General features: G+C 34.5%; 1 protein-coding gene across 3 annotated transcripts; it reads left to right on the forward strand.

Moving 5' to 3' along the window:
- The first annotated feature begins 3391 nt into the window (after positions 1-3391).
- On the forward strand, positions 3392-26843 carry vps16 (VPS16 core subunit of CORVET and HOPS complexes). 3 transcript variants are annotated; one of them, NM_001098189.1, is given in 22 exon segments: positions 3392-3569; positions 6550-6638; positions 6751-6842; positions 6993-7121; positions 7651-7795; positions 9077-9192; positions 11058-11180; positions 12387-12442; positions 12520-12704; positions 13357-13433; positions 15902-16033; positions 16491-16654; positions 16749-16857; positions 20060-20194; positions 20289-20397; positions 20585-20682; positions 22088-22192; positions 22277-22354; positions 22973-23142; positions 24041-24137; positions 24216-24319; positions 26043-26838. In NM_001098189.1, coding segments are annotated over 22 exon segments (2508 nt in total). In that variant the 5' UTR covers positions 3392-3519; the 3' UTR covers positions 26188-26838.
- Positions 26844-26999: the final 156 nt, after the last annotated feature.

Here is a 26999-nt window from a genome sequence, read left to right on the forward strand (position 1 = left end):
AGCCTCCTTTAAAGTGGATTCTATATTGCAAACAAAAAAATCATTAATAAAATATGTCATTAATACAATTAAATGGATTATTGTTGTTAACTTATAATTCAGCTAATTATCTATTTGTTTTGTGATGCGACTCTCAGTGTTCTCTTTTCTGACAGTTAAATCAACCCCCAACTCAATAAGACAAGAGTACAATTACAGCAGGACTTCTTTTGTAATGTTAACAAAGATGCGATTCTGAGACGCTCAACAGCAGCATGTTATCATCACCCACCACAAAAGTCCTCATGATTACAGCCTGCTATACCGTCCAGCTTTCAAAGAGATCTAGACAGTACAAAGACAAAGCAGACAACGGCTAAACCCAGACTGTAGTGTTATGCGCGTTTCAGGGTTTATTTTAAAAGCCAACACACCTGCGCTCTTCTCCTGTCCATTCCTGGCTTGAGCCACACATCAGGTGTCCGCCGCATCAGGTGTGAGGAAACTGCGGCTGCGGATGGATGTGAGGCGGGGGAGCAGCGACACCATGTGGCTGTTAATTATTAATCATTCATCAACTGTTGAAGGAAGTTGTCTTCCTTCAGGGCGGCGTGAGACTTCAATCACTTTTTAGTCGCTGGTTGTTTTTGGTAATTGACCCACAAATCGACTACTCTAGAAATACTATCGTTGTGTTCCATTCAGAAGCGCTCACCCATTCTAAAACAGCGTTATAAACGAGTAGGCTGGTTTTAGTTGGTGGACCAGCCTGGTTTTAGAGGGGTTTTGGCCATTTCCATGCTGGTTTCAGTGGCACCCCCAGAATATTTTCTTAGGGGTGGCCAGATGAGGCTAAGCCAAATCTTGGGTGGCACATAAAAAAGATTAAATTCAGTGTAATGTTATTTTTGTTTTAGTAAATTATGCTGTTTTAATTAATTTATTTAATTACTCTTAAAATGTTTTAGTCATTACTAAATATTATTACTAAAATAATGAGGATGACTTAATTAATTAATAACAACCTGAAAAAAGGCGTTACTATTTACACACTCACAGACCCTGATGATATAATTCATCCATATTCCTTTTTGAGCAACAATATTATCAACACAGCTTCTTCTATTGATTACCCTACAAAAGCATTGAGATTTTTGGCCCTTGTAAGTCAGTTAGCCAAAGAATTGACATACTAAACAAACTAGATTCTGAAAAGCTGATTTGAAAATACATTTATTTTTTTATTTATATATTCTTTTTTGGATTTGTGGTTTTCAATTTGATAAACAACAATTTTTCATTTAAAAATAATAATTTCTTCATAAAAAGTGCATTCTCATGAACCCAAAGTCGTGTTTTATCGCTCGTCGTCAAACAATACTAAACAAATTATGTTATAAGAACTTTACTGAGCCTTGAAAATGCTGAGCCTAACGTTATACGTTTCGTATTTACCTAGAAAGGTTTACAGAGAACATAGAGTAGTTACTTAGTGAAGACATAAATGTATGACATACATACCCGTTGTTGTTTCTTAAAAATTTTCCTTTGCTGTCTGTTGAAGGTGTGTGTGTGCTGTCAACAGTGATCAGAGGAGGAGGAGAGGCAGTGAATCAGCTATGTTGGTGGCTGTAATCTATCCATAATAATTTAGTGGCTGCATTTTATTAATTTATTTATTGAAATATTGTTAATTTACATAATTAAATTTAAATCAATAATATCAACAGCAAAATCATATTGGGGTGGCCTCAGAGGTAGCCAGTGTTTACACAGGGGTGGTTTCAGCTCCTGGCTGGTTTCAGCCATTTCCAGCCTAGTCTAAGCTGGTCTGGCCGGGAGATGACCAGCTAAAACCAGCTTGACCAGCCTAGCCAAGCTTGGAGCTAAGCTAAAACCAGCTAGTCCAGTTTAAACCAGGTTGATAATCATGAGCTTAGATTGGTTTAAGCATATTTTTTTCAGCAGATGCCCTTATCCCTTCGTAGGGTTTACAGAATCTCCGCTCTTGGCAAAGCACGCTTAAAATTACACATGATATTTATAAATAAACCGCAGATTTGAGTTTGGAAGAACTACATTCTAGCATGAAAAAACTGTTATAACTTAATTTCATGACACATTAAACGCAATATTTATATTATTATCTGGCTTTTCTGAGACGCCATTACTATTTGCTTGTTGTTGTGAAATAAATTCTGGGGGGAAAAAAATAATTCTAAAAAACACTCGAAACAAACTTTATTCGTATTGTTAAAGTCAGATTTATGTAATATTTTCACTGGTAAAGAGAAAAAAACAATATTACTATATTGTAATCAATATCACGTTTGCACTGGTCCGGTTCAGCACTTGAGCGACACTGAATCGGATTGAACAGGATTAAACATTTGCTTGGGAATAATTTTATTACACGTGTTCACAAGCACATTTAGCAATGTGCAATTAGTGTATAAATGCATGTGGCCGAGCAGTATAACGAAATAGTAATGAATCATATTGGCGTTTAATGATAAAATAAATCAGTTTTTAAAAATGAGTTATTAAAACTATTACATTTAGAAATGTGTGGGGGAAAAAAAATCTCTCCGTTAAACAGAAAATTGGGGGGGGGGAATAAACAGGGGGGCTAATAATTCTGACTTCAACTGTATATATAAAATTTGTATTTTGCAAAAGTATATTTGATGCAAAGGGGTAATCCACACACATGGGTCCGAAATGGGTCATTTCAAATGGTTATTACATACTTTTTATTATTGTGTAAGCAGAGATGGACTTAACTAATAAGTGAGGTGCAGCCCAAGTGAATTAGGGGTCCCTGCCCAGTATATTAATCATATAGGTCTTTTATCCATTTTCTATCATTTGTTGTAAAATCTGTCTACAACCATTAAGATTTTAATTTTTATTGTTTCTTTTCAAAGCCAGGGCCCCCATGAACAGTGGAACGTTCATTCTGTACATGCAAGTAGGCTATTATTAAAATCTAATCACGAATATGGCTGGTTAACTATGCATAGTTAGTTTGTGAACTTGTTTTTTAATTTGTGAATTCAATGTATTTAATTTTACATCAAGAAGATAAAGGTTCCACTTAAAATATAGTTTTAACATGCAGTTTATTCATGAAAAAAATACAAAAGAATCTACAGAGGGGGAAAAAGTCTATATAGTGAATGAGGGTGTTTTGAGTTTTAATGCTAGAGCCCCCATAGCTGGAATTGTTTAGGGCCCCTATATCACTTCACCCATGTGTGCAGTGTAAGTATATTCCTCGAGGGTAAGGGACGGGTTAGTAGATAAAAAAACGAATGCGTTATTCTGTATGTGTATTGGCACTGCCAAAACACTAGAAGGCGGCAAACTCTGGCTCTGTTCTCTGTTTAACCTCACCACTGAGAGAGAAGAAGATGACAGAGGAAGAGATGGGCGAGAGAGAATGATAAACAGAATAAAAATATACTCATAATGCAGCGCTAACTGGAACATTCATAATAAGGTTTCACATATTTGGCAGATTCAGCAGCATAGGAGGTCATGGCGTTTGTTACAGCGAACTGGAACCCACTGGGCGAGGCTTTTTACAGGTAAATTAGATAAATGCTTTCTCATTCTGTTTCTGTCTATTAAATTATGCACAAAACGAGTGCATGAAAGCTGCAGTCTGCGTTTGCGCGGACATTTATTCAGAGAGAAAGGACAGCGTTTAAACTGCATGTGTGTTTTGAATAGGAGTCAGTCATGTGACAGGTGTCATGAGGGACTGTCATTGAAGCAGCACAACAAACTGTTTCTCTTGCTTTAACACTAACTGTCTTAACTTCGGTTTTCTGGAAATGTCGCTAAATTATTTTTAATCTGTTAACGTTACTTGAACCATTTTCGTACTGCTACGTTAGCTTCTGTAAGCTGTCAACAAATACTTTAGCTTGTTTTATTGAGGTAAAGGTGGTTTTATGTCTACACATTCAGACTTTCTACTTAATATTATCATCTCAGAAAAGTATTATTTGCAAATTCTAAGTACGAATATCTTATTAGAATCCAATGATTATCAAAGTACAACATTTTTCACAGCCAATTATTCATTCATTTATTTTATTTTCGGCTTAGTCCCTTTATTAATCCGCGGACGCCACAGCAGAATGAACCGCCAACTTATCCAGCACGTTTTTATGCAACGGATGTCCTTCCAGCCGCAACCCATCACTGGGAAACCTCCATTCACACTTATTCACACACACACACACACACACACACACACACACACACACACACACACACACATATATACACTATGGACAATTTAGCTTACATAATTCACCTGTGCCGCATGTCTTTGGACTTGTGGGGGAAACCGGAGCACCCGGAGAAAACCCACGCCAACACGAGAACATGCAAACTCTACACAGAAATGCCAATTGACCCAGCCGAGGCTCGAACCAGCAACCTTCTTGCAAAGAGGCGACAGCACTACCTACTGCACCACCGCGTCACCCACATCCGAATAAATAGTGCTAATGTTACGTTTAATTTCACACCTAATACAGTACCAATTGAGGTAAAGTTAATTTAATATCCGCACTTTCACTTATTTTAACAGTTCCTATAGTGTTTACTATGCTGATTTGAATATTTGGTCTGAAAACCCATTTAATTATGACTTCAAAACAACATAAGCACTATTTAATTGACAATGAACAATGTTGTACTTTGATAGACTTTGTTTGCTAATATAACTTCCCTGTTTAGAATTTGTAAATAGTAAGGAAAATGTGCGATATGAAACCAACTTTATCTCAATAAAGTACCATAATAAACAACATAGCATGGTTGCACAAACTTATGAATCGCCAAAAGCCAAACTTGATTAAGGGCCGTCGGCCGAAGTTAAATATATCAAATTATATTACAAAGTTGCCATGAATAATTTTCTCATTCATTGCAAAATAAATAAAAACATTTCTTTAATCATATTATTAATGCATTATTTATTTAAAAAAAAAAATTTAATGAACCCATTATAATGAAAACAATGGAGTTTAATGTCGAATACACTAGTCTAGCTCCTCCAACCAAATTGACCTCAATGTTTGTTTTATTTAAACTGCAGTCAGAGTGATTTAGACATGGTGAAACTATTTTATTGTCTATTTATAAACCATTTTGTTATCAAAACCGTTTTTTAGTGCAGGCAAAATGATGGTTTTCATTTAGTTAATCTTAGTTAATTTGACTTATTAGACGTATTTGACTTCTGCAACCCATACTCTATAATACATGTGTCTAAATATACATTTAATTCTGGACACTTCTGTGAGTATTCAATAGCAGTTTAATAAAATGTTGACGGAAATCTTAAGTGATATGTGATCTACTACTGTAAATGCAAAAGCCAAACACATTGCTCTTATCTGTTTACTGATATGATAACTGATACTGATATAATATGATAATGATTTACTAAATAATTTCCATATGGGTGGCTCAGTGGTTACTTAGCACTGTTGCCTCACAGCAAGAAGAAGGTCGCTGGTTCGAGTCCCGGCTGGGTCAGTTGGCATTTCTGTGTGGAGTTTGCATATTCTCCTTGTGTTGGCGTGGGTTTCCTTTGGGTGCTCTGGCTTCCCCCACAGTCCAAAGACATGCACTATAAGTGAATTGAAACTAAATTGCATCTGCTGTGTAAAACATATGCAGGATAAATTGGTTGTTCATTCTGCTGTGGCGACACTTAATCAAATAAGGAACTAAGCCAAAGGAAAATGAAATGAATGAAATTTCTATATGTCATAGTTTATTACTGCAAATTTTTACATGAAAGATTTTAATGACAATTTTAACTTGTTATTTATGTTTTGTGGATAGTGGAAAATTGTATGATCGAGATTTTCCGTTCTGTGAATGTTAAGGTACAATTAGTTTCCCCAAACATTTTTATTTATTTATTTATTTATTTATTTATTTATTTATTTATTTATAAGTAAGAGTGTGGATAATTAAGTTCGTAAATACCTAATAATATATCTAGTTTTAGTGTTTTTGAACAATCTTTTGTTTTGTTTTGGTAATTTTATTTAACTTCCTTTCCACTAAAATGCTAAATTCAGTAGCTGTCCATTTTCAATGACATCGAAATAATGTAATTTGCTCACTGTTTACTAGCCCTCAAGTGGTTCCAAACCTTTATTTTTTCTGTTGAACACAAAAGAAGTTGTTTCGAAAAATGTAAAAAAATCTGTAACCATTGACTTTCATTGTAGGTAACATGAATAACATGGAAGTGAATGGTTACAGGTTATCAACATTTTTCAGAAAATTATATTTTGTGTTAAACAGAAGAAAGAAATTTAAACAGGTTTGTGAAGAGTGGGTAAATGATGGCAGAATTTTCAGTTTTGGGTGAACTGTCTCTTAAAACTTGAAAATTTGCCTTGCTCTTAAAAACTGAATTGTTGGATCAACTTAATGAGTCTTAATAGAAAGCATAAGTGGTGATGTATAGATCTTGATTAACATTGTCCAGCAAATCAGTCATCATCTATATTTTTTTTCTTCTTGAAACAGAAAGATTGAATTGTATGAGATGGCCTGGAATCTCAAAGACGGTCTGAAAGATTGTCTGTTTGCTGCAGCTCCATACGGGGGTCCCATTGGTGAGTTTTGGATGAGATCAACCCAGCAGAATATTATTCGGTAACATTAAATTTCAGTACATAGAGATTGCATTGTGTAGTTCAAAGAGACTGACACTTCTGTCTTTATCAGCTCTCCTAAAATGGCACAACCGACGTTCTCCCAGTGCCAGACCACAGTTAGAGATCTACTCTTCTTCAGGACTCCCTCTGGCCAGCTTTCCAGTAAGAAAACACCACTTCCTAGCAGATCTCCTTAATAAATAGATAAATAAATAGGCAAAACAAGTGCAGTTTTTCCCAAATCTTGCAGTCTTAGCTTTGACTAGATGCACTAGATATGTATTATAGTGTTTTCTCTGTTGTTTGTCTTAGTGGAAGAGTGGTGTGGTGAAGCAGTTGGGATGGACGGTGTCTGATGACCTACTGTGTGTTCAGGAGGACGGCACTGTGCTCGTCTATGATCTCTTGGGCGGCTTCAAGAGGCACTTCAGCATGGGCAATGTAAGAATGCATTTACAAGTAAAAAGAATGCATCTGTAATTTTATACTTTTAAAGGTGCCATGACATTAGCATAAAGTCTATAGATCAGTATTTTTCATTTTTAGGATATCTATAAGCTAGTGTGCTCCAAAACAGTGACAATTTCTGTTTTGTAGATATGTAAGTGATATAACTGTAAAGCTTGCAGTTTGTCACATCCGCCTAAATGGATTATCGTTTTTTTCATGTCACCTTATACTTCATCAAATTGTGACCAATCAAATGCTCTCTAGTATCTGTCATGCCCCGCCCCCTTCAAGACAATTCATATTTGATGCGCTTAAGCTCAACCACTCTCACTGGCAGAGCGGTGATAAAGCAAAACGCTGCTGGCTGTTTTATAAAAAGGGGAGGAGCTAAACCATGCCCCACTCTCTCTTCGTATTTTGGTTGAGATTACGTTGAATAAAAATGCACATTTCAAAGCACTCCACGGGACCTTTAAAGTATTTCTTTTAATCAATGTTCATTCATTATTCATTCTTTCAGGAAGTTTCTCAGAGTCAGGTGCTGGAGACCAAGATTTTTCATTCACCCTATGGCACAGGGGTTGCCATATTGACAGGTGCCTTGCGGTTCACTTTGGCTACAAACATTGATGACATCAAACTGAGGAGGCTACCTGAGGTTCCAGGTAAAGTATGACTTCTTTTGGCTGCTATGAGGATACACTCTTAAATAGAATTTTGATTGATTCACTGTAGATGACGTACATGTATTGACAGTGTTGGGGAAAGTTACTTTTGAAAGTAATTCATTAATTATTAACACTAATTGGATTACTTGGTTACTTTTTAGGGAACGTAATTTATTACATCAGTGTTTCCCAACCATGTTTTGGATGTCTCCTTTGTCTATCACACTCTTTACAGGTCTTTCAATCTCTGCTAATGTGCTGATGATCTGAATCGGTAGGGATGGCTGACGTGGCTAAATTGTCCGTAGTGTATGAGAGTGTGTTTGGATGTTTCCCAGAAATGGGTTGCAGCTGGAAGGGCATCCATTGCGTAAAAACCTGCTGGATAAGTTGGCGGTTCATTCCGCTGTGGCGACCCCTGATTAATAAAGGGACTAAGCCGACAAGAAAATGAATGAATGAATAATACAGAGCAGTAAGATGATAAAAAGATCATTTGATGTTATGTATTGATGACATTTTTACCTATACACATGATATACACTTGACAACAATCTCCTTTTCTTAAGTTCAAAATAACAAAAATACTTCCATTGTAGAAATGTAAAGCTAATATTATAGGCTAATAATTCTGACTTTATATGACTTTTTTTTTTTTTGGAGGCCTGTAATTATGTAGTGATTTTAAAAGCATTCATGCAGTAATCAAATTGTACCATTTGTAACTTTAATAATGATTACTTTTTTGAATGATGTTTGTTTTTATTATTCAATTACTCTATTAAATACTCAGCGCCTTGGAAAACAAAAAAACAGTTTATTTCAATTGTATCTTTTTCATTATTGTATTTACAGGTTGCTTTTTATATTTTATAGAGAAGCACATCCATGGCAGATCATCCTAATTAATCTAACACTATAAATTATTTCCAAATAGAGATATTAAGTCATTTGGTCAAGTTGTATTCATATCGCAATAAATCAGGGGTGGCCAACCTTCCTGCAGATTTCAGTTGCTACCCATATCAAACACACCTGAACCAATTAATTAGGACCTGAACACCACGTGATAATTACAGGTAGGTGTGTTTGATATGGGTTGCAACTGAAATCTACAGGAAGGTGACTCTCCAGGAACAAGGTTGGTCACCCCTGCTATAGATATTGCAGAATAAAGAAACTTCGCAATGTGAAATTTTTTCCTACATTGTGCAGCCCTAGTTGAAGTTTGTAACTCTGAAAGGAAATTTCTATAAATTGACTAATATTTCATTTCAGGTATCCAGGCAGCGCCATCATGTTGGGCAGTGCTGACTCAGGACCGACAAAGTAAAGTCCTGGTGGCCAGTGGTGCTCATCTGTTCATCTTGGACAATACAGCCTGCACTCCTGTGGTAAACATCTTACACAGACAATTAGATTTAATAATTCAATCAAATGCTGCCTCACTGGAACAGGAAAAACTTCCAGATTAATGAACCAAAGTCCAAAAGTATTGAATAGGTGGTCCAATATGCTGTATTTTGGAATGGATAGTGTTATTTATGGTTTGTTTTTATGATATTTTATACTACCTTTCTAAGGTTTAAGGTAAGCAAGTCTGCTTGTTTGTTTATATATTGGTAGAAAAATTACTGTAAATGTGTTATATTAACATATATATTTGTTTAAATACTCTATTCATCAAAGAATGGTGAATAAACATATCACAGTTTCTACAGTATGTGACCACAAAAATAGTCATAAGGGGTTAAAAGCTGAGCTTTTGCTAAGAAAATCGCCTTTAAAGTTTTATTTTTTTTAAAGTTTTTTTTTTATTAAGTTTTAAGTGCTTAGCAATGCTAATTAAATTACTATTTATTGTATTTCTATTCTATTTTATATTATATTTATTAATTACTAATTAAAATGTATTGGTTAAAATTTATTTGATATATTTACAGGAAATTTACAAAATATCAACATGGAGCATGATTTTTACTTAAAATTAAGATTTTGGCATTACAAAAATCAATAATTTTGACCCATACAACATATTTTTTGGAGATTGTTAAAAAATATACATATATATAAACATATACCCATGCAACATATTTTTTGGAGATTGTTAAAAAATATACATATATATAAACATATACCCATGCAACATAAGACCAGTAGTGGTCCAGGAAGAGTTACACATAATATGAAGCAAAACTATTTTTTGGCATTGATTTGCAAATCAGAAAATTAGAGAGAGGGACCTGGATGCAGACCTGGTACAGTGCAATTTGAGCTACATCCAATGCTTTTTAATGCACTCACCTATCCCAACCCCTCACAGTGACGTCACTAGCTCCATTGAGTGCGTTGTATCTGGCATTGTATCACTGAGATATGTGCTCTCAGTTTGCATCATCAAGGCTGCATCCAGATGCTATTGAAATTAGAACGATTTCTAATTAGAAGGATCGTGTGGCATTTAAGACTGAAGTAATGATGCCAAATTGCCAATAATTTAAATTTTCCATCATAAAAATTTATATTTTATTTAATATAAAAATTAATGTTTATTTTATACGTTTTTATAGAAACATTTATCTTTTATTGTGGCAATTTTAAACTTTTATATTAACTTTATTGATGTTATGCAGTACTGGTAAGCAGAAGAAATTGTATTCCAAATAAAACATTCAAAATATCAGCAATCTTAGTCTTCTGAATTGTAGTTAATGTTGTACACCCCCATAAATAATAACAATCTTAGACGTTTTGAATTGTAGTGTATGTTGTACACCCCCATAAATATTAACAATCTTAGACATTTTGAATTGTAGTGTATGTTGTAAACCCCCATAAATATTAACAATCTTAGATGTTTTGAATCGTAGTGTATGTTGTACACCCCCTTAAGTATTAACAATCTTAGACTTTTGAATTATAGTGTATGTTATACACCCCCATAAATATGAACAATCTTAGACTTCTGAATGGTAGTATGTAACAAATACCTATAAATCAATAGCTTTGCATTGTGCTACTCTTTCAAGTTTCATTGTTTTCTTTATGATATTAATAGTTTATCACCTCATAACAACATAATTCAGTGTGTTTTTGTCCCAAATCAAAGTGATTTATTCTGTAACTGGTTAGTTTTTAAGATTACAGCTCTGTAATGATCAGCCAGACATTTAAAAACAGGCTGTGGTTCATCAAACTAAGTGTAATCTCAATAAGAAAGCATCTGCTAAAATAAATAATGTTTGTATATGTGTGTCAGACTCCTCCAGGCCTCTCTCCACAAGCGTCCAGTATACTTCACATGTGTGTCTCGTTCAGTTATAAATATCTTGCACTCCTCACCGACTCTGGCCATGTGTGGATGGGCACATCCAATCTAAAGGTAAGAGAAAGCCAGCGATATCACGTCATTGTATTGTGTGAAGCTGTTTTATCAGTGTTCTAAGTGACTATCTGTCTTTCACTTAACTCTTGTGATCTGTTCAAATTGAGTATACCTTTGTTATGTTTGAGGCTGTTTTTGCCCATTGACTTTCATTATAATGACATTTTTTGATTGCAAAGCTCTGAATTGCATTCTTGACTGTTGGTGGTTTTCCCTGTTGGGAAGAGGTAAAATGCTTCATTTGATCATCAGTTGGCAGCATAACCCTTTAGATAAACCTGTGCAAAAAAGCTTCTGGAGCTCTATAAAGTAAAACAGCACATTATAGTGTGCGCATGAATATACTCACCATGTTTACTATGTTCTGAAAGCTGAAGATCTTATTTAGATTTTCTCAGAAATATCAAGATAAGTGTGCGAATGTCTCTCTCTCTCTCACACACACACACACACACACACTGTATACTCCATAGAGAAGGCAAAAACTTTTTGCCTTCTATGGAGCTTTTTTTGCACTGCAACTGATGATCAACAGTAAAAATCAAACATTTTACCTCTTCCAAACAAGGAAAACCAGCAACAATTGAGAATGCATGATGATATGGTGTCATGGTATTGCAATTGAAAAAAAAAAAATGTCATTGTAATGGAAGTTATTGGGACAAAAACAGCCCGAACATAACAAACGGTAGTCAATTTGTCAAGACTGTATTGTTAAGTTTTTGAACATTTTCAAAGCATTTTCCTAAAATATGTGTCAAAATGAGATTTTGACAGCAAAAATCATTCCATTTGCTGAAACACAGAGAAAGCTGTGGCCAAATAATGACTCAAAATCAACATAAAGTGAAGGAAAACATCCCTAACAGCACACAAGGGGTAACTGATCAGTTGTCTCACTGTTTACTCATCCTAAAATAATTCCAATCATTTCTAGAGTTGAACACAAAGGAAGACATTTTGAAGAAAGCTGAAGACCTGTAGCCATTGACTTCCATAGTAGGGAAAAAACGAATACTACAAACGTCGATGGTTACAGATTTCTTCAAAATATCTTCTTTTGTGTTCAACAGAAGAAAGAAACATTTAAACAAGTTAAAGGTGAGTAAATCATAACAGAATGTTCATCTTGAGTGGACTATCCCTTTAAACCTTCATTACTTCGTTGATAATTCTGCGTCTGTTAATGTTTTCTTGATGTAGGAGAAACTCAGTGAGGTCGAAACCAAAATCAAAACACCCCCCAGACAGATGGCATGGTAGGAAACCATTTTACCCTTTTTATGCATATTTTTCACTCACGATTTGTATTTCATTACTTTACTTTTTCTTGCAGGTGTCGCAGGCCCAAGAGTCAGGAGCCTTCGGCAGTGGTCATGTGGGACGGGCTTCTCCTGGTGGTCGGAGAGTGTAAAGAAACAATTCAGTATCAACTGGATGATGATTCAATCCTGGTGCCGGAGCTAGATGGGGTTCGGATCATCAGTGGAACACACCATGAGCTTTTGCAAGAGGTCCCAGGTTAGAAAATGCATTGGGAAAAATGTCCACTGCTATTTAAAAGTGTTGGGTCTATAAGAGTGTTTTTAAAAGACTTACTTAAAGGGATAGTTCACCCAAAAATGTAAATTGTCTTCCCTCTAGTTGTTGCATACATTTACGAGTTTCTTTTTCTCTGTTGAACGCAACTGAACATATTTAAAAGAAAGCTGGAAAGTGGTCACCTTTAACTTCCATTGTAGGACAATCAAATACTATGGAAGTCAATGGTTACAGGCCTTGGTTCGCTTGGTTCAAAATATCTTTTTTGTGTTTAACAGAAGAAAGAAACTCATAAAGGTGAACAAGTAAAGGGTGAGTAAATGATGACAAAATTTTCATGTTTGCGTGAACTTTCCCTTTAATTTCTGTAATTGCAGTGTTTAATCACATGATCTCTTCAGAAAGCATCTAGCATGCTAATTTACTACTGAATTTCTTATTATTATCAGCGCTTATTACAATTATAGTGAATATTAACATTTGAATGTTTCACTGGGACTGGGAATAGTTTAATACATGCTGCCTGAGTTAAAGTATGTATTCTAAAGCTTTTGACCCCAAATGTACGAATGAATCGAATGGTTTTGGTCTCCATGTTTTACAAATGCACAAGTGTTATGATTTTCTGCAGGTGCTTGTGAGGAGATATTTAAAATTGCCTCAATGGCTCCTGGAGCTTTACTGCTGGAGGCACATAAAGAATATGAGGTGAGACACATTTACTATTCAGGACAAACATTTCTTTAACCTTAGCACAGTATCCAAAAAGCATACAACTATAATAATGATAACTATAATTTGATAATTATGAGTATTTTAAAAGTTGCACACTTTTATAAAAATGTGCAAAGTGTCTTTAGTTTTTACTTATTGAAATATTTCCCCCCAAAAATTAAATCCTGCCATCATTTAATCATTATTCACTTGTTCTCCAGGCTTTTGTTAAATACGAAGGAAGAATGTTGTGGGAAAAAACAGCCATTGTATATTATGTTTTGTTTCTATTATCAATATCAATGGCTGTTTTTCCCCCAACATTCTTGGGGGAAAAAATTCAGTTTAGAACCATTTGAGTTAGAGTAAATTTTAATTTTTTGGTGGGAACTATATCTTTAAAGTTTTCTGAAAGGGACAGGTAACCCCAAATTGTTCATTTGCGTTGGTGATTCATAAATAGCTAATACCTGAAGATTCTTGATGGTGCATCAAGGTCTTAAACAGTCTGTTGTGCAAGAAATTGAACATTATTTACAATTTTAAATTGAACAACGTTATATATTAAACAATATGCTTTTTGTATACAGTGTTGTATTGTTCAGCAAAATAGTAAATGTCAAACATGTATATTGCTGGTCGGTGTTGAGAAAAATAATGCTAAAATGTTAAATTGTTTTATTGTTAATATTTATTAATAATCTGGGCAAATACTAATCTCATACAAAATAAACCTTTCCATTGGCATAATATAAATATGTGTGTGTGTTTATTACTGTGTATATTATATATATAAAACACACATGCATGCATACATTTGAGAAAATGTTTATTTATATTAATTTAGCTATTAAATATGTATGATACAAATTATATACAGTTGAAGTCAGAATTATTAGCCCCCTTGAATTATTAACCCCCTTGTTTATTTTTATACCCAATTTCTGTTTAACGGAGAGCAGATTTTATTAACACATTTCTAAACATAATAGTTTTAATAACTCATTTCTAATAACTGATTTATTTTATCTTTGCCATAATGACAGTAAATAATATTTTACTAGATATTTTAAGACACTTCTATACAGCTTAAAGTGACATTTAAAGGCTGAACTATGTTAATTAGGTTTACTAGGCAGGTTGGGGTAATTAGGCAAGTTATTGTTTAACGATGGGTTGTTCTGTATACTATCGGGGGAAAAATAGCTTAAAGGGGCTAATAATTTTGTCCCTAAAATGGTGTTTTAAAAAAATTAAAACTGCTTTTATTCTAGCTGAAATAAAACAAATAAGACTTTCTTCAGAAGAAAAAATATTATCAGAAATGCTGTGAAGTTTTTTTTGCTCTGTTAAACATCATTTGGGAAATATTTAAAAAAGAAAAAAAATCAACAGAGGGCTAGTAATTCTGATTTCAACTGTATATAAATTTAAATATATACGCCAAATATCTGTTTTGTTTTATGTATGCTTCTGTATTACATATTCAAAATAAATATATACACACATACCTTATGTCCAAAAAAAAAATTTTATTTTGCATGCAATTTATCTCGATTTATAAGGCCCAGCACTATTATGTTTTAATAATAATTGAATATGATGAAAAAATCTGTTATTTTAAACAGGGCCGAACAGTATGTAGTTTGAGCGATTGCATCACAATGTGTGGATAGTCACATTGCAGGATTTGATTATTTATTAAAGATTAAAGGGTCACACTTTACAATAAGGTTCATTAGTTAACGGTAATTAATGCTTTTACTAACATGAACAAACAATGAACAATACATTTACTACGGTATTTATTCATGTTAGTTAACGTTAGTTAATGAAAATACAGTAGTTCATTGTTAGTTCATGTTAACTCATAGTGCATTAACTAATGTTAACAAGCATGGACTTGGATGTTAATAATGCATTAGTAAATGTTCAATTATGATTAATAAATGCTGTACAGGTGTTGTTCATGATTAGTTCATGTTAGTAAATGCATTAACTACTGAACCTTATTGTAAAGTGTTACCGATTAAAGGATAAAGATATTATGAAATATTATTGTATAAAATTATTTATACTAAAATAACCTTGTTATCTTACGTTCGATTGTTCAAAATCTGTATTTCAATACTGTTAGACTCCCAAGAAAACCACAAAGCACTATTTATTTAACTTTTATTTTTGCTCTTTATTATTGTTTTTATATAAGCAGATTTTATGATTTTATCAAGCCAGAAAAAGGCTTGATCACCCTAGTCAATCTAAATTAATGAAATCTTTCAAATCAAACAATTCAGATCATCTGGTGAAATTATATTCATATCATAATCTACTGCATATCGCAGCAAAACTAAATATCGCAATGTCAGATTTTTCCAATATCGTGCAGCCCTAATTGTAAATGCTAATTATATTAGTGATGTCATCACGTCTAATGCTTGTGAGCATGAATGTATTTGCAGAAAGAGAGTCAGAAGGCAGACGAGTATCTGAGAGAGATTAAAGAGCAGAGTCTGCTGAGCGAAGCGGTACAACAGTGTGTGGAAGCCGCCGGGCATGAACATGAACCCGAGACACAGAAAACACTCTTGAGGGTGAGACACACATCTATTAGTAATTCAATTCAATTTTAGTTTATTTGTATATAGCTTTTCACTATAATTATTGTTTCAAAGAAGCTTTACAAAAGATGCACATTACTGCATTACAATCAAAATCAGTAAAGTTAAGGGTATTAGTTACCATAACTTTATTAGTTACTAATAACTGTAACTAATTAACTAGTAACTAATAGCTTTTAACAGTTAAAGTTATTATACTGTGTATAAACACAGTTAACCTGCAGTTAAAGAGTATATACTGCAGGTGATGTCTGTGTGTACATGTTCTAAGAAGTGTATTTGTGTTTTAAGTGTGTTGTCCTCAAAGTCCTCGATGGTTGGCATCATCTCTTCACAGAAAGAAGACAAACCTCATAAAAAGAGAAGACACATTTCATTTACAGTAAGGAATGAATTTAACTTATCTCCTTGTGTCTTGCTCTCTCTGCAGGCGGCTTCGTTTGGGAAGTGTTTCTTGAGTAATTTTCCTCCGGAGCAGTTCGTCAGTATGTGCCGAGACCTGCGAGTGTTGAATGCTGTTCGAGATTATACCATAGGCATTCCTCTGACCCACACTCAGTTCAAGCAGATGACCGTACAGGTGCTCATCGACAGGTGAATAGGCTGTTTGAGGAGGCAAGGATGTCACTTTATTGGAATATTATCGATTATTCAAATGAATGTATGACTTTTACCTCTGTTTTATTAGATTGGTTTATCGTAAACTCTATCCACTGGCTATTGAGGTTTGCAGATATCTGAAGACTCCGGAATATCAGGGAGTTAGTCGTGTGCTCAAACACTGGGCCTGCTTCAAGGTATGTGAATGTGTGTTTGTGTGTGTCAAGGTCAGACTTGAAACTTTTCTCGTTTGTTTGTTGTTGTTTTTAGTAATGGCCATGTTTTTTCCAATGTATTTTTTGTAATTTTGAATTTTATGCTAATTATTTTAATTGTAACTGTGTTGTCTTTTATGTCAAATACAGTTTATCGTCGTACTAAAATTCACATTTCAAAAAAAGGAAAAGTTTAGGCTGCAATAATATGTCAAAAAATGTCTTTTGTTTCTGATAATATTATAATAGTGGCTATTAATGTTTATAAATAGAATATAAATGTAAGCATGTTTATGATGGAACATCATTATATGACACGACAAACAATGTTTGCAAGTTATGCAAAAACTTTCTTTTGTTTTCTTTATTTAATTATATAGCACCATTTAATACAATTCACAGTGCCCAATGTGGTTTACTGTCACATGACTAACAAACTAGAAAAGGAGAAGCCAATGCACACACTACACAACACATCAAGATTACACAACTCTCCATTTGCATTAAGAAAATGTTGTAGCTTCACTTTAAAAATCATTAGAGATTTAGCAGAGAGGAATGTAAAGAGGAAGATTGTTCCACAATTTATGCCCTACATGGGGAAAAAGTTCTGTCACCTTTATGTTTAAATTTGTTCTGGTAGTGCAAAAAAGTAGTTGGTTTTCAAACCTCATAGATTTAGGCAGGCTGTAAATTGGCAGCATGTTAATTAGATAGACAAGAGCTAAATTGTGCATGGCTTTAAAAACAAATACAAGAGTCTTAAAAATGATTGGTAATCTTACTGGCAGACAATGGGCTATATGCACAACTAGTATAGCATGTTTTTCAGCCAATGATGAATTTCATAAGGTTTCTTTTACAGCATAAATGTTGTAATGTAATTCAAATAAAGTGTACAATAAAACGAAAGACTGTTTAAATGCAGGCGCCATTATTAGCTGCAGGCTAGCGCAGAAATTCCATTGAAAACACTGGGGTACAAATAATTTTTTCATATTTTAGAGACATGCTGCTAAAAATATTGTTTAATGCAGTGCTTCTTGTTTGGTCTAATACCCACTTTATATCGTATCTCAGCCAGACAGTGAAGATTTTTTAAGAAATCAGATCTTAAACACAGCGATTTTGTATAGGATGACAATTAACTGGAAGCCCTGGGGCTGTAAATAAGTCCATGTGCATATACCTTATTAAATGAAATTAATACCAGGTCACCGAATCAAATATATATATATTTTTTTTGCAGATTTGATCATTTTTGCTGCCCTATTTAGAATTTTTTGTAGACACATCACTGTACGAACATCAATTGTATAGAATATAGAATTACAATAGTCCATCCTGGAGAATACAATGGCAGAGATGGCTTTCTCAAAGTCTGAGTTAGATAAAGGTTTAGCACATAAAAACAGCTAAACAGCATTTAGTTGTTTGTGCAATTTTAGGTCGCCTATCAATTACAAAACCCAGGTTTTTCACTAGGTTTGACAAAACCAGACAAAGATAATGCATTTAAAAGCTGAATCACTTGCTGCTTTTTTGGACCAAACACAGTTAATTTCATTTTGTTTTCATTTAACTTTACAAAGTTAAAAAGCACCCATTCTTTAACATCATAAAAACATGCTGTTAGAGCATTGAGTGAGTTGGGGTTTCTCTCTCACAGGTGTATAAATATGAGCATTGTGAGCATAGCAATTGAATGACACTTTGGGCCCTATCATACACCTGGCACAATAAGGCACAAGACATGTTTGGCACAATTTGTTGCTGTTTAAGACCAGCGCAACCCTTATTTTCACTTTTTGCACCACATTGTTTAAATAGCAAATCCATTTGCGCCACTTTGTGGACTTATGGGTATTCCGGTCTCAAAAGGAGGCGTATTATTAAAATTATCATTTTCAACATGACTATAAAACCACTACCTCCATGCTTTCTTAATCTCGGTGGGCTTTTTCAGTTTATTCATGACAATTTTTTTTATTTTATAATGTTGTTATTATTAGCAGTATTATTTACTATATGCGTATTAATATATGTTTTAATAAAAACAAGTTTAGATTTGTCCACCTTTTGGAGACATATGCGTCATCATATGGGGCATGAGAATAGGACGTGTGGTTGGATATAACTCAGATTTTTGACCACACTTCGTTTGCTGGAAATTAAATCTGAATTTAGAAATAGTTTTGAAACAAATCTGTGCACGTAAACGAAATTAAAGATGTAGGCTAATGGATGTCTTCAGTGGAGTATTCAACACCGTTACCTTACTCCACAAAAGTAAAGGAGTAAAGTAAAGAGTAAAAGTAAAGTAAAGAGGCTAAATGGAGGAGGCTCATTTTTTATCCTTGTGCTGCTGATGGCCTTGCTAGTAAAGTGTTCACTTTCTCTACTCACAAAGTCTGCATGTAAATAATTATGCTCAAAACACACCCAGAAGTCATTAAGAGAATAAGCACAACCCTGTTAGATCATGCGCCATTGCTCAAACTGTATTTTTTTGTCCTTAACATGGCAAAAATGGATTCAGACATGTCTTTAATGCTTTTGCGCCATGCGCTTTAGACTTTGAGCCTAGATCATTAAAATAGAGTCGTTTGTGTTTCTGAAAAATGACATTAGGTTAATACAAGTTATACAAAAACTTCTTACTGAAGCTTGAAATGAATCTCTTATTTGCTGTATATTATTTAAATCGCTGTATATATTGAGTTTTTAGTGGGGATTTTTATAAATGCATGTGTGTAAATTCCTGCTGCATATATTAGCTTTACAGGAATGTGTGCATAAAAATGTACAAATGAAAAAAAATTAATGCTATTTTCACAGATACTACAGAACTACGTTGTCATGATCAAGGATGCATTTAATTAATCAAAAGTGAAAGCAAACATTTTTTACATAATTTCAGATGAACTCTGTTGCTTTTGTATGACCCTAAGTGTCAAAATATTCATGATAAAGTTATTTTCTACCATTTATTATGAGCATAAAACCACTGGTTTCACTGCTATTGTTTACAGAACATTAAGTACATTTGCAGATGCCGATTGGATTATTTGTTCTTGCTGAACCTTGTAAAGATGTAAATGTCTAAATGTAAATGAACATGTATGAACTGTGAGAGTTGAGTCCATCAGTTAATCATATATAAACGTCTTTTTTCTTTGTGTAGGTCCAGCAGAAGGAGGAATCTGATGAAGTCATTGCAAAAGCTGTGAGTGTGAAGCTTGCCGATGCTGCTGGAATCTCCTACTCTGAAATCGCCACCAAAGCATACGAGAGCGGACGAACGGAGCTCGCCATTAAGGTGCATGCATAAATAAACTGACTGTATGCTCTCAAAAACACAAGCAGAATATTATGGGTTGTCAGTCAGCTTTCGTTATCCTCTCCTTCTTTAGCTGTTGGAGTTTGAGCCTCGCTCTGGTGAACAGGTCCCACTGCTGCTGAAAATGAAGAAAAGTCCTCTGGCTTTGAGCAAAGCCATTGAGAGTGGCGACACAGACCTCGGTACACACATTCACACACACCCATTCCAAATATCATGTGCTACCTACTTGAGGAACAATTTATATACATGCTTTACCATTTAAGTGTAGGGTTTGTAATGTCAGGCTGGTTTTATTTAATGAAATAAAACAAAAAACTGTAAAACTATCTAATGAATACAAAACTGTTTTTGCTTTTTACATGCTAGTGTACACCGTGGTGATGTACCTGAAGAATGAGCTAAACAGAGGAGACTTCTTCATGATGTTGAGGAACCAACCTGTGGCACTGAGCCTTTACAGACAGGTACACACTAGTGTTGTCATGATTACCGGTTGTTATAAGGTAAAACACAGTATACTTTCTGACGGTTAGTATTACCGTTTGATATTTTCATTAGCTATAGAACTGTAATTGATTTTCGTGATTTTAAAAACTGAAGGTAAATTCTGTATGTATATATATATATATATACATATAGTGTGTATATATATATACACTACCTGACAAGCCTTGTTGTCGATCCCAATTTTAAGAGAAACAAATAATAACTTGACTTCTAGTTGATCAATTGAAAAAAGTGGCTGAAGAATTTTTTTTTTCTGATAAATCATCTGTTGAACTGCTTCTAAATCATCACAAATACTGCAGAAGAGCTTTTGGAACCCGCATGGACTCAAGATTCTCAAAGAAATCAGTCAAGTTTGGTGAAGTAAAATTCATGGTTTGGGTTTACATTTCATTTGTTCTATATATTGATTGTTTTGTTGTTGTTGTTGTTGTTATTAACTAAAACGTGATTGAAATTTATAATATTGATGATCATCTAGTGATAAATGGCAATTATATTGCTATTATAGATTGATTAAGGTTTTGCTAAAGTAAAAATCAAATGCATTATAATCATTGGGCTATTACAGCCATGTGTAATCTAATCTACTCATTGTTTAAGACGTAAGGAGCTGTAGAGAATCTAAATTCTTATCTTTAACATTGTAATATTGTCTTTAAAAAAGCCTGTGAGTCCATCCTTGAGATCTTTTTGCTCACAAAGGCTGTCTGTGTGTAACGGAGGCCAGCTAGTGAGTGCTGTGCAGGTAAACCTCACTCCTCTGACCTCTAAAGGTGCTCTGATGACAGATGCTAGAGGCCATGGTCTTTAGCCTCCTTGTTAGAGGAACCAACTTCCATGCGGAAGGTCGCCGGTTCGAAACCAGCTCGGAGAGGGTTGGGTGGTGTAAGACCGGTGGGGTTACATTGGTGCCGTGACCCGGATGGGAGTGAGGTTTAGGGGGGTGAGTGTAACGGAGGCCAGCTAGTGAGTGCTGTGCAGGTAAACCTCACTCCTCTGACCTCTAAAGGTGCTTTAATGACAGATGCTAGAGGCCATGGTCTTTAGCCTCCTTGTTAGAGGAAACAACTTCCATGCGGAAGGTCGCCGGTTCGAAACCAGCTCGGAGAGGGTTGGGTGGCGTAAGACCGGTGGGGTCACATGTGTGTAAGCAAGAATTAAAGCAACTAAAAGACAAACTTTGTCTTATTTTATTACATTTCAGTCTTCACTTTACAAGCACTATTAAAATCACGTAAATTGTTTGGGTTGAAATAATTGTAATAATAATTAAATAATATTTCCTCAACAATAAATAATTGAAGCTTTATTGAAATAAAGCTTGGATTAAAGTTAAAATCTTGATTGTTTGTTTTTCAGTTTTGTAAACATCAGGAGCAGGATACGCTGAAAGATCTTTTCAATCAAGATGACGATCACGAGGAACTGGGCAATTTCTATGTAAAAGCCAGCTATAAAGAGCAGGTAGGCAAAAGCTTTTTTTCTAGTTCCTTTAGCAAGAATGCATGTGACTTAAAAACATAAATGTGTGGTTATGTGTAATTGCAGAGACTGGAAGCACGGATTGCTCTTTTACAAAGTGCCGTGGACGAGTACTACAAGGCCAAGAATGAGTTTTCTGCCAAGGTAAAAAAACACAGAATTTTCTGTTAAACGTTGATAATAAACATGGGAGAGAGTTCAGTGTCTGAGCAGCCAAAACATTAAAGGGGACCTATTATGCACCTTTTTACAAAATATAAATTAAGTCTCTCATGTTTCTAGAGTGTGAAATTGAAGTTTCAGCTCAAAATACCAAAAAAAAAAAAGTTTTATAACTCTTTGAAACTGCCCCTTTTAGGCTTTGATCTCAATTGTGCCGTTTTAGTGACTGTCACTTTAAATTCATATTAGATTTGTGCTTTTTTTCAAAAGAGGGTGGAGCTACAAATGCCTGTGTGTCAGCATAGTGGCAAATTTAAAATCAAAACTAACATCCTATGCTAATGAGGGAGAGATAGTCACTAATGGGCGGGGCTTTCCCCCTCTGATGACATGTACAAAGAAAGAACTGTTTTTAAGAAGTGTGATTATAAAAAATAAAATGATTACATTTTTACTATTCGAAGCTAGTTATATTCACAGTTTATTTCCACACAAGTGTATTTAAACCCTTTATAAAAGTGATTTTCGCACAACAGGTCCACTTTAAATCTGGGTCTTACCAAGCATAATAATAGTCTTTATTGTTTTCTCCTGCCTCAGAGCACAGAAGACGAGATGCGTCTGCTGCGGTTTCAGAGGAAGCTGGAGGAAGAGAAGGGCGAGCCTCTTGTGGGCTTTTCTCTTCATGACACTATGACCACACTGCTGTCTGTGGGACTGCACAAACACGCAGAACAGCTCTACAAAGACTTCAGAGTGCCTGATAAGAGGTGCGTCTTCTACTGATAGTACTAATACTAATAAATTCATATATACACTTTCATATCCCGCTGGCGGTGTTGAGAATCATTAACCACATTCTCTCAGCTTCAGTGGTAACTCTGAGGCCTCTAAAAATAATATCTGCTGTCATTGATGTATTCTGGCTAATCATGAATGTAATCAAAAGTAGTGTAAATAAGATGTAATTTTACTGCCAAACTATCTTTCTATGCATGCAACCCCGAAGGTTACAATTACAAGGTCCCAGATAGTGTGTTTAATATAATATAAGTGTAGCGTATCTTTATAGATAAAGAGTTATGTTTTATTAATATCATGATGATATACAGCTGTCAGAATTATAGGCCCTCCCGAATTATTATCCCCCTTGTATATTTTTTCCCAATTTCCATTTAACGGAAAATAGAATTTTTCTTAACACATTCTAAACATAATATTTTAATAACTCATTTCTAATAACTGATTTGTTTTATCTTTGCAATGATGACAGCACATAATATTTTACTATCTATTTTTCAAGACAGTTAAGTATTCAGTTAAGTGACATTTAAAGGCTTAAATATGTTAATTAGGCCAATTAGGATAATTAGGCAAGTCACTGTATAACAATGGTTTGTTCTGTAGACTATCGAAAAAAATATTGCTTAAAGGGGCTAATAAATTTGACCTAAAATTTTTTGTTTAACTGCTTTTATTCTAGCCAAAATAAAACAAATAAGACTTTCTCCAGAAGAAAAAATATTATAGGAAATACTGTGAGAAATTCCTTGCTCTGTTAAACATCATTTGGGACATAATTTTAAAAAAAAAAATTTACTGGAAGATAAATAATTTTGACTTCAACTGTAATAGCAATGGAGTAGTGAAGATTTTTCTCATCGTCAGGTTCTGGTGGCTAAAGTTGAAGGCTCTTGCTGAGAAGGAGGACTGGGACGAGCTGGAGAAATTTGCCAAAAGCAAAAAGTCTCCTATTGGATATCTGGTAACTGATAATCCGTCTTGAATTACTCTTAGAATGATTGTCGTGAACTAACCTTTCTTTGTCTTTCTTGTATTACAGCCATTCGTAGATGTGTGTATTAAACATCATAACAAATATGAAGCCAGGAAATATGTGTCTAAAGTCACACCCGAGCAGAAGGTCAAAGCTCACCTCGCAGTGGGGTAAGAGTTTATTACAAAAACTGCTAATACAGTATATTACAGAAATATATATTACTGTTGTAGTGATAGAGTGCAATACATTAAAAATGTTTTAGATAACCCATTTACTCTTGTTTTTTTCAAGCAACATTTTAGTAAAATACATTTGTCAGGTTTTAAATACTTAGCCATATACACTCATGTTTCAAAGTTCGGGGTCAATATATTCTTTTATTTTTTTAAGAAATGTATATATTCTGATTTTTGAGTGCCTGAAATTAGTCATCAGAAGTTCTAGTCTTAAAGGGGACCTTTTATGCCCCCTTTTACAAGAGTCCCAAGAGGGTGTATGTGATGTTTCACATTAAAAATATGGCAACTCGACATTTATAATGCCTGTTAGTTGCTGACATTATCTTTGGCACGTATGGTGTGAAAATTCTAACGGTTGACATCTGCTTCTCAGTCAAGGAGAAGGTGCTCGCTGCAGAGCCGCTTGAGTGGAGCATGTTTATATCAGTTTTATATCTTCTAAACCTGAATTTTTTTCACTGTTTTAGAGCACACTAGCTAATAGATATCTTTAAAACTAACAGACTGAAGCTACCATCTTAAAAACTTTATTTTGATTACACGGGACCTTTAACTATTTCAAACATTGGGAGAAAAAAATGTGTAAGCTGTTATATCGACAAAACCTCCAAAAACAAATTTAAAATAGCAAATATGGGGTCGTTTAATAAAGTATATTTAACAAAGCCCAAAACTTATGAACTTTAGTGTATATATGAATGTATAATGTATGAAATGAAGGGATAGTTCACCCAAAAATGAAAATTCACTTGTTATATATTTACTCTGAAGTGCTTTCAACCCTTATGAGCTTCTTTATTCTGTTGAACACTAAATAGGATATTTTGGAGACAACCAAAAACTTGTAACCATTGACCTCCATGGTAAAAAAACTAATTCTATGGATGTAAATGGCAACAGGTTTCCAGATATCTCCAAAATATCTTCTTTTGTGTTCAACAGAAGAAAGAAACTCTTAACAGGTTTGGAACAAGTGAAGGATGAGTAAATGATGACAGAAATTTCAGTTTTGGGTGCAGTATCATGTTAACAGTGTGTCTGTGGGGTCTTAAAAAAGTATTAATTGTTGATAAATCAATTATGAGAAAATTAAGGCCCTTAAAAGGTATTTAAAAATCTTAATCCATTTTTTACGAGGTCTTAAATTTTGTTTAAGGGTTGTCCAAAGTGTTTGACTCCAAAAAGAAGCATAAATCTAGCATAAACATTTATAAATTCCTTCTAATATTAACAACAGAGATGTCACGTAATTTGTGACAAAAGCAGGAAGGTGATGTGATGCTTTCCAGATGTAGCGAATCTATAGAGCAAAACAGACGGGACAATGTAAGTTTGTGTACTCCCGGTTGGACAAAGACGAGTTTAAAGAGTGGCTGAAACTTCAAAACATTCAAAAATTGAATTTTTTTCAAGTTTCGTTTCCTCCAAGCTTATCTGAGTTCTGTCGAATGGTCGTGCTCCAGTGATTTATTTAACTACAACTGTTTATTAAGTTAAAGGTTTAATACTGATTAGATCCTGAAGTGGTGATGAGGTCTTAAAATATTCTGAGAAGGTCTTTAAAAAGTCTTTAAAAGGTTTTGAAATTACCTTTAGCATCCCTGCATATACCCGGTTTAAGATACCACAGAAATATTTCTCTCTCACACAGGGACATGGAAGGTGCTGCAGAGGCTGCTATCGAGAGGCGTAATGACACTGAGATCAGCACAGTTCTCTCACGCTGTTCATCGACCACTGATCATGCTCTTGTGGAACGCCTGAACCGAGCCAGAGCCACGGCTACCAAAAAGTGAGCCTGTACGCTTCTGCCCTGCTCGACTGAGCTGTGCACATTCCTCCAGCAAAAAAGCAACAGAATTTACTTTGAGCTGTGTAAATGACTCCTGGTCGACTGGACGATTTTCACAAAATAAATTCTGCAAAGTGAAGGAAAATGTATTGGGTGGATTCACAGAGAAAAGACGGACAGCAAGAAAACTTGCACGTCAGCAATTTGTGTTTTTTCTGCCTCTGTCAGAGAGCTAAAAGCAGTTCCCATCCTGCGCGTCACTGTAAATTGTTAGGATATAGTTCACCCAAAAATGATTAATTCTTCTGTCGAACACAAGGCAATATATTTCGAAGAAAGCTGAACACTTGTAATCACTGACCTCCATGGTAGGAAAAACAAATACTATGGAAGTCAGTTGTTACAACATTTCAGCTTTTTTTCAAAATATCTTCCTTTGTGTTTAACAGAAGAAATAGGCTCATTAAGGTTTATAACCACTGAAGGATAAACTAAATGTTCATTTTTGGGTAAATTATCCCTTAAAAACTCTTTGTACCTATAATTGTATTATGAGCTGATGTGTGTTTGTTGTAGAATCATACTGTAATCGATCATATGCTGTGTTCTGACAAAGTAACACTTGTTATTTTAATTAAACCACGGTTGGATACAGAAAAAGTCTGCATGTGTTTATGTGACAATTTTTTTTTCAAACAATCACGCTTTCCTGTCATGCTCGGGTATTGTGAGACTGGGGTCAAACTCCTCTCGGTTGTACTTTTATCCTCATTTCTTTGGGTGTATTTATATTTGTGACCACCAAGGGCGCTCTTT

The sequence above is a fragment of the Danio rerio genome, chromosome 6 (genome assembly GCF_052040795.2).
Source record: "Danio rerio strain M-AB ecotype USA chromosome 6, GRCz13ab, whole genome shotgun sequence".
In the NCBI taxonomy this organism is placed as follows: Eukaryota; Metazoa; Chordata; class Actinopteri; order Cypriniformes; family Danionidae; genus Danio; species Danio rerio.